The 19,712-nt window shown below is 39.5% G+C and overlaps 1 protein-coding gene across 1 annotated transcript in view; it reads right to left on the reverse strand.

The window, feature by feature from the left end:
- Window positions 1–19,712, reverse strand: part of LOC118807948 (sphingosine kinase 1-like) — a 39,010-nt gene that overhangs the window by 4,024 nt on the left and 15,274 nt on the right. The window contains exons 2-4 of the mRNA XM_036570154.1: window positions 10,925–11,074; window positions 1,661–1,755; window positions 728–843 (exon numbers count right to left, since the gene is read on the reverse strand). Coding sequence (XP_036426047.1) covers window positions 728–843; window positions 1,661–1,755; window positions 10,925–11,074 — 361 coding nt within the window. The remainder of the gene's footprint in view (window positions 1–727; window positions 844–1,660; window positions 1,756–10,924; window positions 11,075–19,712) is intronic.

A 19,712-nucleotide genomic window follows, 5' to 3' on the forward strand; every position in this document is an offset into this window, starting at 1 on the left:
GGTATGTGCAAAATGCTGCTTGTCTGTATTGTAAGTAGCAATGTCTTTGCTGTTATATATCAAGAACCACAATGGAAATAAGTCTTGAAGTTTATTCTGTTGTCCTTGACAAACAAGCTGATATGTAAATCTTTCTTATATTGTCAACTAAACTAAACAAAACACAGAACAACAGGAGGCATGTATAGCTGGCAGGTGCCTGAAGGCTAATAGAAGCATGAATTTGGACTAAGCTTGCATTATTGATAGCAGACTCTGTATTAATGTCTCTAAAAGCCTTAAATGTGTTTTGACTGGAAGCAGTATAAGGCTGAATGAGCTTATGCTGTGTTTTCCAGACTGTCTATGGAAGTACCACGGATCATACCCCTGCAGTCACCGCGGGGAGCAGTGTGGGGGTTAGGGGTGATGCTACATTCTCCTCTGGGACTTCTTCTTCCAGGAACTACTGAGCAGGCAGCTTGTAAAGCTGTATGCACCAATTAAAATAACGGTGAGTAATTCTGACATGATTTGTTCAGTATGTGTGCTGTGAGTGTCTGGTGTCCTTGGTGGGATAGAAAGGGTAAAACAGTTCTCGTAATACTGGAGCAACATGGGACTATTACATGCCCTACCCATGGGGTCACACTGACTTATTGATCTTGTGGTCCCAACTGCATAGTTTTTCCATTGAGCTAGCATATCCCCGTCTGCAGGCGCCATACAGATAAAGCATGAGTCTTACCCACAGTAGTGGTGTATGGAGGCAGCTACTGCGTTCCCTGAACCCCCAGGCAGCACTCCCAGAGGAGTCTTAATGGCCTCCTCCCAGTCTTCCCTCTCCATGAGGCCGTTCACTACCTGAAAACATGCAGAGGTCATGATAAAGATGTTAGGCTAACAGACTAACAGTCATCTAATTTCTTACGGTCTTGAAATATTAGATTATATATAAAATAAACAATGAAAAAAGTCAACGTATAATTTTACTCTTAAGAGCAAAAGTGCTCTACATAATGCCTTATAATGCACTTATGACCCATGCAGCCTTTCTGACAGATTGTAATACACTACCGGAAGTGTAGGGGGCGATATGGCTTCTATTGTTTCATTAAACAAGCACTCTATAATGTTTATATGATCCACACAGTCATTCCAACAGACTGTAATACACTACAAGAAGTGAAGGGGGCGATACGGCTTCTGTTGTTTCATTTAAAAAAAATCTGTTCACTAAATTCTATTTTACTAAAAGTATTACAGCTCAAAAATGCTAAAACTGCAGAGATATTATTACTGTGAACAGTCTAAGAGTTACTTAACACTTTGATGCTTTTGGGAAAGTTTCCATCAGGCAACGTTAAAATGCTAAGATGCTAACATACTGCATGATAAACCTGCTCTAGCTCAAACTCACAAACTAGAGAAAGGAACTCCCACAGAACATAAAATAACTCCCATCTTGAATAACTGAGTTGTATTTGGCTCTGAAACTTTTCCTCAAGTTTTGACATGAAGTTCAGCTTGACCTATCAGGTTCTGGACATTCCAGTGCCGCCTGCCAGCTGTGGAATGCTGCTGTTTGTAGAGGTTTTCCTCGGCAGGGTGTGCAGCCTCTGCAGGCTGAGGAATGAGCTAAACTACAATCTGTGAGCTATGAGAGTGACACCCAGCTGACCTCGAACAGCAGCCCGTCTCCCGACATGATGGCCAGCGCGTCCCACTGAGACAGGTCTGCTTCTCGCACCAATTCACGTGCGTGGTTTTGTCGCTCTGAAAGCATACAGAGATAAATGACCTCAGCAAGGTAACATAAAACTCACTTATCATGGCTTCTCCTGTGAAACTAGAGAATTTGAACCTATAAATAAAAAGGCAACTTTTTGGAACAACAAAGTACTTAATTTTCTCAATTTTCTGAAGTATGATAGAACACTGCAAAGTGTAGAGGCACCACAGGGCTGAGAGGCAGAACCAAAATCACCAGCAGAGGGTGCTGTCTGATGTCTGATGTTAGCCAGAGCACCATATAGTTGTCCTGTTAATTGAGGAAACCCTTCACCAGTGCCGAAATCACATACTTCAACTGCTTTAAACAAATACTTCAGTGTTTTTCACCCTAATCTCAATTTACTGCATCTGTATAATCATATAATCATTGGCAATAATCAGTACCTGCCAATTGGCTTGTTTTATACAATAGATAAGTGGTTCTCAAACACGAGGCCCCCCAGACCGTCCAACCTAACCTGACAATATGTAAGAACAGAGCAAAGATGTGGACAGTCTGGGGCCCTGAGGTCTGGTTTGAGGACCACTGACATGGACAATAATTAACACCTGCCTACTGGCTTCTACTGACAACTTTATTTATATAGCACTTTTCATACGCCGCAGTTATTCAAAGTGCTTTACAAATGAGAAACTACAAAGATAGTTTACATTAAAATATAAAAATCTTGTATAATCCGGAATGTATATATATATCTTAAATGTATATTTAAGATATACATACATATATATATCTTCATGTATATATTTATATATATACACACATTAAGATTTACCACGGTATATCTTAATCTATACCCTCGTAGCCAGGGTAAGGATTTAAGAATGGGGGTGATGTGTTCCCTTCTTTTACAGAACAAGGATGAAGGAACATGAAAAGATCTTCAAGTTTTTTTATGCAGCTCTACAAACAAAAATCAGAACTGTCCAGGCTGTGGCCTTTTCTGTAATTCTTTATGGATGTGAAAACTGGACAATAAAAAAAGCAGAACAGGAAAAATATTGATGCCTTTGAACTTTTGAACATACCCTGGACGGCAAGGGAACAAACAAATGGACCCTTGAACAAATCAAGACTCAACTCCTACTCAAAGCCCACACTCTCAAAAAAGATGGTTCTTCAAGGGTAAAGAAAATGGAACTCAAAGAACTCAAAGAAGGGTTCTTTGCATCTTGCAAGGGTTTTTCAGACTGATGTAGAATGTACTTTAGATGGTTCTGTATAGAACCTTTTTGAAAAGAGTTCTATATAGCAGCCAAAATGGTTCTACTATTATTATGATGTCAGGTTTGTAACAACAGAAGAACCCTTTTGGGTGCTATATGTGACCCTTTTCAAAAAGGTTCCATGTAGAACCATCTCTAGCACATTCTTGCATATTATCCATTATTCTAAGACCTAAACAGAAGATGGGATATTGTGTAGAAACACTATTCACATGAACCAACTGGATGGCTCTTAATGATAATAAAGACATTTGTATTTGCTGTATGGGATGCTAGTTGTATTTGGTTGTGTTTGGCTGTTGTTTGTAGGCATGGTTAAGCAATACTGCTTCTGGAGCTACAGAGAGGTGGCCTTACCTCACTTCATTAAATACTGAAGGGCCTCTGAAGACCTGAATATATAGGGTTACAGCCAAGCCCTGCAGGAATGCAGAAAACCAAGAGGAGAACAATCTACCACTGTTTTGGGGTCTAAAATATGGAGACTCTGTCAAAGCGACTATTAAATCATTGGCTTTCCTCTATAATTTAAAAGTCTCACCTCCCAGTGTAGCTTAATAGAGCAATTCAGTCAGAATTGCTAATGTTGCTAACAGTGAAATAAAGAGAACTGCCATGAAAATCATGCTAACTGGTGGTTACTGGTCTCTGTTCCTTGTTAGCAATGTTAGCATGACTGGTAAAGTTGCTCCTGAGGGAACACTTTGTCCCAAAATGCTAACTTTGTCCTAAATGCTAACACTTCACTGCTTAACAATTAGTGGGGCATTTGACTGACTGATTGAATTCAAACAAATAATATATATAATAATGAAAAGGTATTTCTATTGCATTTCAATAAGTAATTAGCCAGCAGTGTATGCATGTGCAAGCTAGCATCTCCATTTCCCAAGCCAGGCTTTCTCTTTTATCTCACAAATGCCCCTCATTTGTCCCTTGTAGTGAAACATCCCTCCCGGAGCATCGTGTGCCAAGCCTTGATCTATTTCGGCTCGTTATGTCGGAGAGAGTACAGTTTGCCGGCAAGAGTGACCGTGTTTTCCTCCACTAGCTCCACACAGCTAGCCCCTCAGGGGAGGCATCAGATTCCTCCTGTATTTCCTTAGCCTCGTCTGTGTGAAGGCAGGCAGGGAATCGATACAGCCTTTATCAGTCCAGTCACATCACATTTCCTTATGCAGAGGGCCTCTGTTGCACACCAGGCAATGGGAAAGACTAGAAGAGCCCCTGGCATGGGTTAAAGGAAAAAGGAAGGAGAACAGCACTGGCTATTGAACACAGGGCATACAGTAAGGAACTATCTTTGAAAAGTTACCCATCTGGCTATCATGTTCACTGTAGTGTCAGGTTCTACCTGATAGCATCACCTGGACCCACTACTGAGCACCAGCACTTCGCATTCGAAACAGGAGAATTGTTCCAGTCCAATTACTTTTATTGGCTTCCCAAATGCAAATGAGTCGTTCGCAGAAGTTTCAAATTACACATTTTGTCAATCTTCTAAATGAAAATAAGTTAACACTTTTTGTACAGGGAACTTAAATATGGCATTTTTCAGTACATTTTACTGCACAGTTTCTATTTATTTGCTGATTTTAACATATTGAGGAGAAAAAAAAACAAAAAAACATAACATAACTTTATATTTTTTCCAATGTGCTAAATTCTACAAATAATACATTGACCCCAGGGGCACCCAAACTTTTGCACACAACTGTACATCATCACATTACATCGAGAAGTTGGAAGATTTGATTTGGTTTTATGAACAGATTCTTTCAAAACTGTCTGCTTCATCAAATCGAATTTTCATGTCAAGTTCAACTTTATTTTATTTCATTCCCATTTCATGGAAAACCAAAATTCCCCATACTTCAAGTGTGATAGTATATAAACATTATTTACAAGTTATAAAACATATTGTTCACTCCTGAGGCCCTATAGTCTGTAAAGCTGCAAAACAGCCCATTTAGAGTTCAGTGCCTTCACAACGTCATGAAAACAACGCATTTACATACAGTATATGCACCTATTTCAGCCTACAGCAGTTTAGCCCCACCCACTCACGCTGAAGTTATAAGGAGTGTTTCAGCCTGGACTGCTTTATGAATAAGGTACAATACAGGACAGCCAATTAGAACAGAGCTCCCTTACATATATCAGTCTTAAAGGCACAGTAACAAAAATAGCCTGTTTAATTCCAAGAGATAAAGAGAGGTTGGAAAATGGTCAAGTTAAAACTATTTTGGGCTCTTTTTGGTGCATAAAACCACACATAATTAGTATAATAAAGTCATAATTATATAATTATATAATAAAGTAATTAGTATAATAATTAGTCATAATTAGTATAATAAAGTAAAATGCTGGATATGAGCACTTTCTATTGTGAAAGATTATTATTTGATTCTCACTGGAGGTTTTCAGACAATAAAACACATGTAAACGCTGCATAGATGCTACAAAATGTTTGATTCTGTTAAACATGCAAATCTGTTTGACAGGTTTACTGACTTATTTATTCATAAGTCTGATGTCATTAGTAGACCTCTGAAGTCATGTGTAATTCTGTACTCGACACATGAGGAACTCCTGATCTAAGCAGTTTTTCTCTATGGTAGACATGAACAACTATCAGGTCCCATGGTAAACAAAAATAATCCAAAGCTGATACTTTTTGTCCTTTGTACATTTTTCTCCCAAATGTTACTGGATCTTCCAGATTATGAGTTAGTTGAAAAGTGGAAATACAAATAATAGGGCTGTGTATTGGCAAGAACCTAGCGATACGATACGTATAGTGATACAGGGGTTATGATTCAATATATTGTGATATTTTGTGATAAGCAAGGTGATATATTGTGAAGTTTTTTTTTTAAATCTAATTTTAGGAAATCTATCATAGTATAAAAAACATACCACCATATGCATATTATCTGAGTAAAAGAAAAAGTCTGAAAGTTGAAGATAGATTACAGCAGTGCTATCTAGTGGTTGGGTGTTTACACAAAATGAATCACTGTCTGCTACGAATCTTTGCGTGTAACCTATTCATTAAATCTCAATACTGTGTTTTAAAGAATCGATACAGTACCACAAAATGTAATGTTGCGATACTCAAGCGTATCGATATATTTTCTTACACCCCCAACAAATTAATGCTACAAGCAGGCTAAAACAGTGAACACTGAAATGGTGATGTCTGAAAGTATGTACCACTAAACCACAGCACTTTTATATACCAACACCAACTATTCAAACTGTAGTTCAAAACTAGCACCAGCACATTTGACAAAGCTTGCTCGTTTGGTGAGGCTGCCAGTCTTATGACGTCAATTCAATGTGCAGGAGTGTTAGCTTGCATGTAGCATATTCATGTTTTAATTCTTTAACAACCTCAGTATAATTACATCAGGTTTGGAACATTGTTGTTAACCACAGAGCAAGATAGCTGTGATTTTAGAAAATGCCATTCAATTTTTCCACAGTAAAAACCAGCTTAGACCTGAGTTCCTAATATGGCACTGACAATGACTACAAAATGATGGCAGGACTTTAGAGACCAATACTTCAGAAATAACCAAGAAAGTACAACTTTCAAGATGACCACTTTCTCAAACTACCCATCAGATGCCACTCCTTAATAAAAATACAGACACCTTCACAGAACTCAAGAAGGCTAGCATCAGGACCCTGCTTAACTATACTATAACTATGCTATGCTAATCAAAACCATGCAAAACTATGCTATAACTATGCTATGCCTATCAGAACCATGCTAAACAATCCTATAACTATGCTATGCCTATCAGAACCATGCTAAACAATCCTATAACTATGCTATGCCTATCAGAACCATGCTAAACTATGCTATAACTATGCCTAACTAAACCATAAAACTTTTGCTATACTCTCTCTGTCATTCAGTGAATATATGTGTGCTGTGAAACTTCCCAGATCCTCTGAAAAACACAGTCAGTGCTAATGTGTATTTGGATTGTCCTGCAGGATTTCTCTAAGCCTGTAAGACTGAGTGCTTCCCTACAGGAGACGTGATGAGTACTGGGCACAGACGAGGTCAATACCCTTCCTCAAGTGAAGCTAGACTTCTCAGTTAGGTTTTACTGTCTTTTTATTCACTGTTTTACCCTCTGTATTCTGTTCATATTTTTACAACGGACACAATATAAAACAGCATTTAAACACAATAAAAACACTTTTAAAAATGTTGACTTGCACATGAAACTGTACGAAAAGGGTTTCAATGGCCAGGAGTTAAAGGTGGGTACAAACTTCTATTACACGCCTCAATAACTTTGAATATTTAGCCAGTCTGCACTGTAGTCCATATATACTGACTGGCCACTTACAGACTGTTGTCTATCTGTTTCTCTGCATACTTTGTTACCCTGTTCTTCAATGGTCAGGACCCCTGCAGGACCCCCACAGAGCAGGTATTATTTGGGTGGTGGATCATTCTCAGCACCGCAGTGACACTGACATGGTGTTCGTGTATTAGTGTGTTGCACTGGTACGAGTGGATCAGACACAGCAGTGCTGCTGGAGGTTTTAAACACTGTGTCCACTCACTGTCCACTATTAGACTCTCCTACTTTGTTGGTCCACCTTGTTGATGTAAAGCTCATCTGCTGCTGCAGTTTGTGTTGGTCATCCTCTAGTCCTTCATCAGTGGTCACAGGATGCTGCTGGCTGGATGTTTTTGGTTGGTGGACTATTTTTAGTCCAGCAGTGACACTGGGGTGTTTAAAAACTCCAGCAGCGCTGCTGTGTCAGATCCACTCACACCAGCTCAACACACACTAACATGCCACCAAATAGACAGTGAGTGTAGAAACAAGGAGGTGGACTTGAATGAAGTGGCCCATCAGCGTAGGTACTTTATAGTAAGCCATAGGATGTAATAAATCTGGACATTTAAGTTAACATGATTTAGCATAACCTGATTTTTTCATCATCATTATTATTATTAAAGGTGGGAAACTAAAGTGGCTTTAGGGCTAAATGCAGTGTTTTTTAATTATTTTCCACTGTGTGTTTCAGTCAGAAGCTGAAACCCCTGAAAGGTGAGGAAAGTTCTGCTCGTCCACAGTCAGGTGAAAAAACACCTTCACTGAACAAAAATGTCACAGTATTACATCAGAGTTTGAGTTGGCTTGGAAGGAGCTGACCTGGCCTGCAGAGTTTCTGAGTTTGGTTGAATGAGCCTCAAGAAAAATGAACCAGGAACTATATCATCACCGTCTGGGATAAACATTAAACCACTAAAATTATATCTGATCTTCTGCTGCGTCCTGCGGTTGTAAAGAAGGTGGACTGGGGGTCTACATGTGTAATTTACAAAAGAATTTAGGTATAAATTATATCAATTATATTAGCAATTAAGTAAATTGATGAGTAATCAAGTAAATTTGATTGATTATTAAAAAAAACATGCATTAAGTTTAAAGTGACATAAAAGAAAAAGGCTTTTGAAAAACTTACAATAATACATACCGAAACATTATATGGCAAAAGATTTATATAAATGGATGTGTTCATCAGGCTCTGTTTCTGTTTACTGTGAGAGCAATAATAGCCACATGATCACTGCAGATTTACTGAGAGGGTAAATTTGACCACCCACATGTGTTTTGTGGGGTTTTATATGCATCACTGATGATGGTAAAATAGTAGTAAATGTGTAAAAATACATTTTCTGGAGACTATTTTGTCTTACAACGCCTTGCATATGGATAGATTAAAAAATCTTCTGGTTCCTATCAGCACCTCTATGAATGACTGTTTACATTTTAACCATTTAATTATGTGGGCATTTGAGGAATTTCACTTTAAGGTTCAACTTACCCTTTTTGGTTCCGACACTATGTGATAATATGCTGGCTGACTGGATGGATTATAACCTGGTTTGGCAGTGAATGTGTCACAAAGTCTCAGACATTCAGAAGAACAAGAAAGAAAGAGAGCAGTGTCTGTGTGCCAGTGTTCTCTGTGTTATCGCCAAAGCTCTGAGTCAGAGCATCTGAACCTAAATGACAAACGAGTATGTGCAGCAGGCAGTGAGCCAGAGAGGGACTTATTTACCTGGACAGACCATTCAGAATGGAGATTAATGGAGGAGATCCTGAACCCACCTTCATCTCTCTGTCTATTATTCTTCCACTGTATGCCTCAGCTAGCCACCAGCATTACTTATACATTCTTAAAAAGCCCATATGATATATTATTCGTCCATTTTATATTTTCCACTGAGCTCTGCTTATAACTTTTTGTGGATTTATGCACCAAAAACATGACCATTTACCAGCCTTTCTTTATCACTTTAATTAAACATGCTGTTTTTGTTATTGCGTCATAGAAGAACCACATTTAGTTCCTCAAGGTAGCTTTCAAAAGATGTTTCCTTATACTCCACATCCAAGTGATGTGTTAAATTACACTTTTTGTGTCATATTGTTTTCTGATTTAACACATTGTGTTAAAAGTAACACAAACTGTGTCACCTCCAGCTGAACACCCTGATGTGTCTAGTTCAGGAGTCGCAACATGCTATAAAACAATCCTCCTTCGCAGTAAAATAAAGCTCTACTGATCGTTCTAACACTGTTTTAACAATAAATGGTCTTAAACGCTGGAGTTAATGTAGAACTGCTATTTCACCCTTTAACCCTGAAAGTTGATGCACAAACTGCTGGTCAACGCAAACAACATCTTGCCTAGCTAGTAGCTAAATAAATGGCAATGGAAATATTTTAGATGAACATCAATAATTTGGAGACGAATGGAATTAATTGCATGAAGTCAGTTTCTCATTCAAATTCTCCTGTTCCACCTTAAATAGTGCAGCAGTTACATTCTGGCGTCTCAGGCAGCATTTAAGGTGGAACAGGAAAATTTGAACAAGAAACTGGTAAATGAGATGCTGACTTCGGCCTCGTAAAACGTTGAACGTTGAGAGACATTTTACAAGAAACTATTCCACTTTTGAGGAAAAGTTTCCTGCCGGAGATGCGAGAAAAGTGACTATAGCTGAACTAAAGCTTAAAGCAGAGTAAAATAATTCTGCATTTTTGTTTATATTATATATTTTAGTCTATGCTAGAACATTAGCACATACTGAGACATATTTTCAGCCAAGATGGCAAAGTGCTACTTCAATAAATGGACATAAAATGTTGTGGCTCCCAAGGTGGTTTAATTTTTGTTGAAAGGACAAAATGGCTCTTCTTAACATTTGGGGTGCTGACCCCTGCCCTAGTTAGAGACAGAATGTGTTCTTAGAGTGCAGAAAACCACTTCTGTACAAGAGATGTGAACGTGAAGAAGCTTTCTAAGTTTAGACAACCTCCACAGAACCTCTGAATTGGTTGCTTTATATTATGTAAAGCTTCTCTGAACCCATAAAAAGTTACTCACACTCAGAACACGGCTCTTGAGGCAAAAACTTCAAAATGTGCAGTAAAAGCTTCTAGAGAGAAACCGCCTGACTGTGATCTGACGCTTTTCCCCTTTCAAACCTGAAAATGAGCTGTTCATACAGGCGTATGCAAAAATGCCATATTCTGTTGATTTTCTAAGTGAAAAATAATGTTAACACAACCTCTACAGAGGACACACTGCACATTTTAATGCATGATTCCTGTTTATTTGCTGAATTTAACATCAAATGTGGCCTGTGCAAAAGTTATGGCACATTTAATATTTTATGATCACATTTTTAAACTCTACAAATGAACGGTAATTAGGCACTAAAACTAGCACAACAATGCCACATATAGGTGTTTTCTCTGTAGAGGAGTGTTAACTTATTTTGCCCAGAAAATCAGCAAAATGTGTCATTTGACTGGAGGTGTTCAAACGTTTGCAAACGACTTCAGGGGTGAAAACAGCTTTGATATCCTCTCACCTGTAATGATGAGAGTGTACGGTATACTGGCCTCCTGAAGCATGTGCTGTACATGAGCGGTGAAGAGTGAGTGAGCCTGGCCTTTTCCACTGTGAGGGTTCAACAGCAGAAGGATTTTGCACGGACTCCTCACCTCTGCACACACACCACCTGAGAGAGACAGAGAGAGAGAGACCAAGAGAGTGTAATTTTAAGGCATGTCATGCTGGAATATGTAAACTGTTGTGGGGAAAAACAGGCTATAATATGGTGACCACGTGCTGATGCCAGACACCCTTAAAGCCTGAAATAATCATTGAAAGTCAGAGGTATTGGGTCAGGATTTTGTCAAGACCATGCTGTATGTCTTTACATATTGATGTAACACTCACAGCCTCAAAAAGAAGGTCTAATTCGATCTCTAAGTCAAAAATGCAAAATCAACACTACTGATGAAGATATGATGATAAATCTCGGAGTTCTCTTTGAATTCTCTTTCAATTTTCAGATTCATCCGGTGGAGTTGACTTGAGTCAACATCTCTCTTGGGCGCCTCCTCTGCTGCAGTACTGACTGCCTGTGGTTCTCCTCAGTAACTCCGACCTGCCACTCATTTCCATATTGCTGGAAATCCCGCCAATAAAATGCTGATAATCTCTCTAAGAAAGTGTTACATTCCATAATATGATTCTTTTTGAACAACAAATATAATGTTAGCAATTTTAAGTTTAAAGAATATTGACTTGTACTTCAGTTAATGTTTAAATGGTGTAATAAGCAGCATCATGACTTTGCATGCTAGTCACAGCGGTTCAAATCTCTGTATAGATAGTAATGTTAATTCTTTTGTCTGCTTTTTTGTCTTAAGCATGATCACATTGTCTCTCCTAATCAGACTGAGTGCAATACACAATAAATTGAATTAAATTAGTTCATGTTCATGTTGGGCTTTTTTCCCCTTTAGCCCCTTCCCCTCTGAAATGTCTGTGCATGGACTTGCTCTTTACTCCACAGGACCACCTGTCTTTACTCCACAGGACCACCCAGATATTATTTGGGAGGTGGTCCATTCTCAGCACAGCAAGAATACACTCTTACCAGCACCACACACACTAACACTGATGTGGTAGTGTGTGTGGTGCTGGTAGGAGTGTATCAGCATTTTTAAACTGTGTCCTGAAGAGCTGAGTATCACATCCCAGCGTGAGAAAACCAGCTCTACAGGTTTAAGCACAACATTCCTGCCGGATGGAATGGGCGGAGCCGGAGAGCTTCACACTACTAGGACGTGCTAATTCACACCCATTAAACGTTAATTGGCAGGTTTGGTTGCCCAGAGCGACGGAGAGTTCTTCGAAACTATGTGAGGAACATTGGGAGGCTGAAGAATGGATGGCGCCTCATTAATACCACGCTGTTGGGGAGTGTGGAGTTCAGGAGAAGAATGAGAAGAACTGGCGTTTGCAGTGTCTCATTTCAGGTATAATGACATGCGGAAGTCATTACATGACTTCTGTCCATGAGCCAGCAGCTCCAATTTGTGAAGGTAAATTATCTTGGCTTATTTAAAGGGCCAATATCCTGGAAAACTAAACTTTACCCTCATTTTTTGAAGTTTTTGATGTGGCATATAAACACTGCTAAATTTTCAAAGGGCATTCACTTCACAGTCTGTAAAGTCCATAAATGTAAACTAAGTCGCAAAAACTGCCCGTTTTGAATTCATTATTTCTGTGATGTCACAGAAAAGCAATCGTTTACATACATCCACTTATTCAGCCTACAGCACTTTAGCCCCAACCAATCACACAGGTATAATGAGGAGTGAGCTGCTTATGAGGAGTCAGCTTGTTGAATGAGGCTCAACATTGGCTAACCTATCAGAACATAGGACATAATTAGAATGATATTTTAGCTACATTAGCACGGGCAGATGCTGCCAATTGCCCAGTGCCTCGGGCCTATAACATTTCACACTGGGCCACTAAAAATACAGAGCCTGTGGGCCAAGTTGTCTGAAGTTGTTCTAATGTCACTTCATGAGATGAGGTTATAAATAAAATATGCTGTTAAGTTAGCTGCCATTACACCGAAAGGCTATCACTACTATGGCAAAGCTAGACTGGATGACATGAGGGGAGACCAGATCAGCGGGGGGACAACCATAGTTACCCCAACAGCTATATTCTTGTTAATGTAAAGTTTTTAACTAATATTTCCGCCTCCAAAACAACACCTTTTTGGATTTACAGTACTGAAACATGATCATTTATTGTAAATACAGTGCAAAGCAGCAGACGTCCGACAGCAAACACGTCTTGGCTGATCGACTACATTTGAGGGAAATGGTGTACAGTTCATTCTTCACCAAACTACTCCTTTAATGCTCACATTCTCTTTATCTTGCTGTATTTAGTAAGACAGCTGTCTTGAATGCTGAATTTCAGGTTATACATCAATGTGTGCTCCAATTAACAACAGGAATTTTTTTGATTGTGTTCACACACAGCCTGTCTCTTATTACCCTTGTGTGATAATATTCATAAAAGCTCAACCAATAAAATATTACAGTGTATGATGAGGAGCAGAGCTGTGTTTCTGTTTAAGAGAGGGAATAATGTTAGCGCGCTCAGCTAAAGTGTTTGGGAAATGGAAACTAAGACTGGAGAGTGGTGACGCTCTTATAAACAGCAGGGGGTGCTGTCACAAGATTCCTAACTTCCGGTTTATTGCATTTTAGTTTTGTTTTGACCTTCTTTAGACCAGTGACAGTGGCTGTCTAGCTAACTAACTTACATTTTTAACACTAATTTTGATTATGTGTTTATGTTTCAGCTGTGTGCATATTGTCAATTGCTAGCTAACAGATATGACATTTGTTTGTTGACCTTGACTGAGAAGGTTAAGATTTCCTAACTGAAGAAAAGATGCTGTAAGATAAAATAAAATTCCTGAATTAAGATAAGATTTGCTTCTGTAATGCGGGTTTGTGAAAAATCATATATTAATCTCATCAGATCTTAACTTAGGACAAATGATGGGAAGTCATTTTGGTAAAAGTGTTTCCAGGTTTGCTGCATCTTTATGAGGCCTTGTGGCCACTGTAGATAATAAACAGGGTTAGTGTATTACAGATGAGCAACTCACCAGTCTTTTCCAGCATTACATTTTCTGTTCATTAACTCAAGTGCTTAGTAACAATGCAAAGCTTTGTAAATCAGCCTCAATAACTCAACTCTGTTTCAAATTTAGCAGTACCAGTTAGGCCTGGTTGGCCGCCTCTCAAAGTCGTGAGCACATGTAAACCTTTGATTTCTGACCCATGCAGACCTCTAACACCCCCCACACACCCCATACACAAGATATAAGCAAACACCTGTCAGAGAGTTTACCATAACCAAACACACGTGTATAAACACAGACTAATACCAGAGTTAGCATGCAGTCTTCACAGAGCTTCACATAACCTTCACACAAACCCTCACAGGTTCAAACCATTTCAGTTAATGTAATAGTCAGTGTTTTTTTTTTTTTGTCCCTCATCATCAGCAAAACTCATTCAGCTCCTGAAATCCAGTGGACAAATAAACCGAAACCAGAAACCCATCAGTTTCTCTAGAATGATGTTCCATCCACATCAATCATTGTTTTCACGCTCCCACAATGCCCTCTTTTGTGCGGCCCGGTGAAGAGCTGTGGATGCTGTTCTAGAAAACTGAGTGGAGATGATACACGCACTGCTGTTTGGAACAGCTTCCACAAACAACACTGCAGCTATACAATCGGCTCTGAGCATGCTCAGTAGAGTGCAGGAGGGAGCTGAATGAAAACACTGGCATGACCATATTAGGAGACGGGTCATACTTTTTTCATCAGTTCCTGTGGCTTTAACCTCAGCCTCAGTCACGGGTTACAGGAAGGCATCTACAGAAGATGTAATATATGTCAGATCAGTTATCATTTATGTCTCATTCGTTTCTGTTAAACATTTGTGTTTGTAAGTAGAAGAGAAGATATTTTGTTAACATTTGAAACTGATGAAAGGTTATTGTGTGTCGTGTGTGTTTCTTGACGTTTTTTGACATTGAAACAAACAGAAAAACATCAGTAGTGTAAGCCTGAACCTGACAATACAGCATGTAAATCAAATGTTACTGTTATTCATTATGTTACTCACTATGTAATTAATTACATATAGCAAAATCACAATAACTAGGAATGGGCAATATGACAATATTTTATTGTTATCTTCATACACTAAGCCATGATATGCTTTTCTGAGTGTATTGTGGAAACTGTCAGTACTTAAAGAACACTGACTATATAGGTGCACTTTGTAGTTCTACAATTACAGACTGTAGTCCATCTGTTTCTCTGCATACTTTGTTAGCCCCCTTTTACCCTGTTCTTCAGTGGTCAGGAACCCCAAGGACCCTCACAGAGCAGGTACTATTTGGGTGGTGGATCATTCTCAGCACTGCAGTAACACTGATGTGGTGGTGGTGTATTTGTACATGTTGTGCTCGTACGAGCGGATCAGACACAGCAGTGCTGCTGGAGTTTGTAAACACCTCAGTGTCACTGCTGGACTGAGAATAGTCCACCAACCAAAAATATCCAGCCAACAGCGTCCTGAGGGCAGCGTCCTGTGACCACTGATGAAGGACTAGAGGATGACCAACACAAACTGTGCAGCAGCAGATGAGCTATCGTCTCTGACTTTACATCTACAAGGTGGACTGACAAGGTAGGAGTGTCTAATAGAGTGGACAATGAGTGGACACAGTGGTTAAAAACTCAAGCAGCACTGCTGTGTCTGATCCACTCAGACCAGCGCAACACACACTAGCACACCACCACCACATCAGTGCTACTGCAGTGCTGAGAATGATCCACCACCCAAATAGTACCTGCTCTGTGAGGGTCCATGTGGGTCCTGACCACTGAGGAACAGGGTAAAAGGGGGCTAACAAAGTATGCAGAAGGACTACAGTCTGTAATTGTAGAACTACAAAGTGCACCTATATAGTAAGTGGAGCTGATAAAATGGACAATGAGCAATAAAGTAGAAACGAGGAGGTGGAGGTGATGTGGGAAAATCAGTTTTTGGGTATAAACAATATGTTAGTAAAACTAGGGAGGACAAAAACTGATTTACTGACATAAGCATGTCCATCTGGTGTTGATCTCATGGAACAGCTCAGTTATGGAAAGTTTAATGCTAGCAGCGGAAAACATACAGGGTCTTAAAGGATGGACAGACAGAGCTACTGTTTTTAGCCACTTAACAGCCACTTATCTTTATAGATAACAGTGTATCATACATTGTCTGAAACCACACAAGCAAGTCTGTTAAGATCACTGAAAAACTTGACACATTTTGGGGTAAGTGTGATAATTTACAAATGCAGTTGGCACCATGCTAACTGAGCTACATGCTTCCGTTACTTGTTCTGTAGCTTTGTCGCTCCAGGGCAAAACTAAAGAAGCATGCTTGAGACACCAAATGTGTCTTAGCTGAAATTTAGAGTATGTGGGGAAACTTTAAATTAGATTTTTGGCCAAAACCATTGATGGCACTCCTGCATAGCACAGCACACAGTTACCTCTGAGTTTACTGACATGTAGCATGACATATTGTACATTCAGGATATCATGAACACTAAGAGCAGATTTTCCAATCCCAGATTAAAGCTGCCAAGACTTTTCAGATAAAATTGAAAGAAGTAGCATTACTGAGTCGAGAGAAAAAAACTAAAACATGGTGTCCATGTGTTGCTGTGAGCAACCTGTAAAGCCTGAAACACTCACTTAAAAATCAGGAGTGTTGGGTTCCTTATAACAGCTTTAGGCCTAGGTCTAGACTTAAAAGAGATTTTAATGTGTGACTCATCACCCACACAGCAATTTAGTAGACTGCGTTTAATCCATGACTGGGAAACTAGCTCTGATTTTAGTGATTAGCGGTTTATGGTAACAGTGGCTGGCAGCTGCTGTGTCTGAGGCTGTACTGGACCGGACAAACAGGTTTCTCTCCATGTTCTGCTGTGTCATGCTTTGTGTTGACGGCAGAACTGACTTTGGCGCTGTAACCAAATCTGAAACAATTTATGCAAAATTAGGAAGAAAGAACTTAGTACAGCACGCTCAGAGAATTAGTGGCTATTCCTTGCGGTACTTTTTTTAAATAAAAGTTGCCCAATTTCCTGTAATCGTGATTGTACCTTATGATGTTACAATTCCAACATGTCATTAACTCTGTATGTTGCGTTAGTGACTAAGACACGCTTCCCTTTTCAGTTAAACGTATGTTCACACCCTCTGCTGAAACTGTTAGTCAGCGGATTGAAGCAAGACTGCTCTGCGCTCAGGATCAGGGCTGGAGAAAGAGCGAAACTCATTCCCAGCCAGCAGCAAAAGGTTTCACAGGTGACTGCAGCTGTAGAAGTGGTGGCAAGAGTAGTTTTATAATCTCATATTAATATAAATACAAAGTCAATTACATGTACAACAAGAACAGCAGAGATTTAAGCTATAAAACAGAAATTATAGGCTAGTGAACACAAAAGCCCAAGTTATATAACACAGCGGACCTGGCCCAAAGAAATGTCAAAAACGCTTAAAACAATATCCTTGAAAAGCTGTATTTCTTCTGTTAAGATTAGCCACTTAAAATTATGACTTACATCTTAACTAAACCCTCTTAAGTCTTATTTACTTTGAAATGCCTCTTGCGATATTTTCCAGTTTCCAACTGTTTTTCAAAATTTCTGCATAATTAAAAGGCTAATGGTGGGAAATGCTTTGTATTAGAGAAACTTACAGGGTCAGAATTGTTCACAGTGGTGGTGACAGGAACCAGACGTCGACGAAGAGTTTTTTTTTTTTTTTTGGGATTTTTACCCAATTTTCTCCCCACTATAGTCGTTTCCAATTCCACCCGCTAGTTAGGACTCCCCAAATCACACGATGCTATCAACGCCAGGAGGGTGAAGGCTAACACAGGCTTCCTCCGAGACCTGTGAAACCAGCCACCGCTTCTTTTCGAACTGCCGCTCACGCAATGTCACCGGACAGCCGAACGCGGAATCCTACCCACCCAGAGAGAGCGAGGCCAATTGTGCTCTCTCGGACTCCCGGCTACGGATGGCTTCACCAGGGATTGAACTCGCGATCTCCTGATGATAGGGCCAACGCTTAGACCGTTGCGCCACTCGGGAGCCCCCAGACATCCGAAGAGTTTAATGTCTCTAAAAGCTCCTTCACAGAAAAATATTACATGAAATTACCTGCCTGATACCTGAGACATTGTTTTACGATAGTTCTGAGAATGTTCTGGCCAAAAAAAACATTAAATACTTTTTTAAATAAAAATGGAAGTTCTTCAAGGGTTCTGTAGTAAAGAAAATAGGTATATATAGAACCATGAACACTCAAAGAACCCTTTGCATGATTAAAGGGTTCTTTGCACTGTGAAAGGGTTCTTCAGATTGATAGAGAATGTGCTGTAGATGGTTCTATATAGAACCATGTTCGACTGAATGTATGGTAAAACACTAATAGTAACACTAGGTTTATACTTTTTAGGTGTGACGGCCTAAAGAAACACCTTTTACCCAATGTACTTATTAGTTTGATACCTTAAAGTGACCTCTACCTTGGCCAGGCCGATAAGCAACATGTAGCTTAGCGCAAACTGCCCTGTAACGTCACCTGGTGCAGATAAAGCTATCATGGTTGTAGACAATCCTCATTTGATTGAATGTCATTCCAGGTTAAAGTTATTTTACAGTATGAACCTTTGAACTGTTTCTGTTATCAGTCTCAGACTGGCAATAAACTCCTGCTGGCTCTGCTTGTTTTATAGAATTATGGGCGTGAGCCACACATACACTTCATCTGCAGAAAGTTACATCATACTGCTGGTCACCTAGAAACTGAGATTCAGTCCAAAGTACCACTGTAACAACTCTTGTCGTGCTTACTCAGTGCATCAATTTTTCATGCATGGTTTTCTATGCATCCATAAATGTCAATCAGACTGCACACTTCCCCATTAGGATCTAAGTAGAATCAATACGAGGAGAAATCCTTGCTTGGTCAGACTTTCCGAACGGCACTCTACAGTTCAGTGGAGCTCCTGATAGCACACATCTGATTCAGGTCACCGGTTCAGCATTAAAGGGCAATTCCTCCAAGATTTCAAAAACTTTACATAATTAAATCTTTAAGATGTAAACAGAGTCGTTCAGAGTGGTTTGGTGGGGAATGTACTGGTCTAGAGAAACTTACTAGTTAGAATCACTCACAGTCAACATGGAAAGTCCACATCAAAATGGACTAACGTATGGATTTAGTGTTCAAGACTGATTTTTGTCCATTTTTACAGATAACTTATAGATTACTTGTTAGCTACATTAGCCTCGCAGCTCCAGTGCAGAACTAAAGAAGCAAACTTCAGACACCAGGATTGTCCCGACTGATCAACTGAATCTGAGGACACTGTGTACATTTGATTGTTTGCCAAACTGCTCCTTTAGCACTAAACTGAAGCCTATTCCACACTGAAAATTGCTAGAATAATTCTGAACAGAGAAATAAGTGATGTGTGATCTTTTCTGAATGAAAGGAGTCAAAAGGCTGCTCCTCATGCAACACACTCAGAGTGCTACAGCAGATAAGCCATTCACAGACGACCACTGCAGGAAAGAGGAAATAGTTTCTCAAGTAAGAGGCCACAACTGTGCGGTTTATAATTTTAGCATCATCCAGCTAAAGGCAAAGACTAAAAATGTTTAGGCCTAAAGGA

Source organism: Colossoma macropomum, unplaced genomic scaffold (genome assembly GCF_904425465.1).
Source record: "Colossoma macropomum unplaced genomic scaffold, Colossoma_macropomum, whole genome shotgun sequence".
Lineage (NCBI taxonomy): Eukaryota > Metazoa > Chordata > Actinopteri > Characiformes > Serrasalmidae > Colossoma > Colossoma macropomum.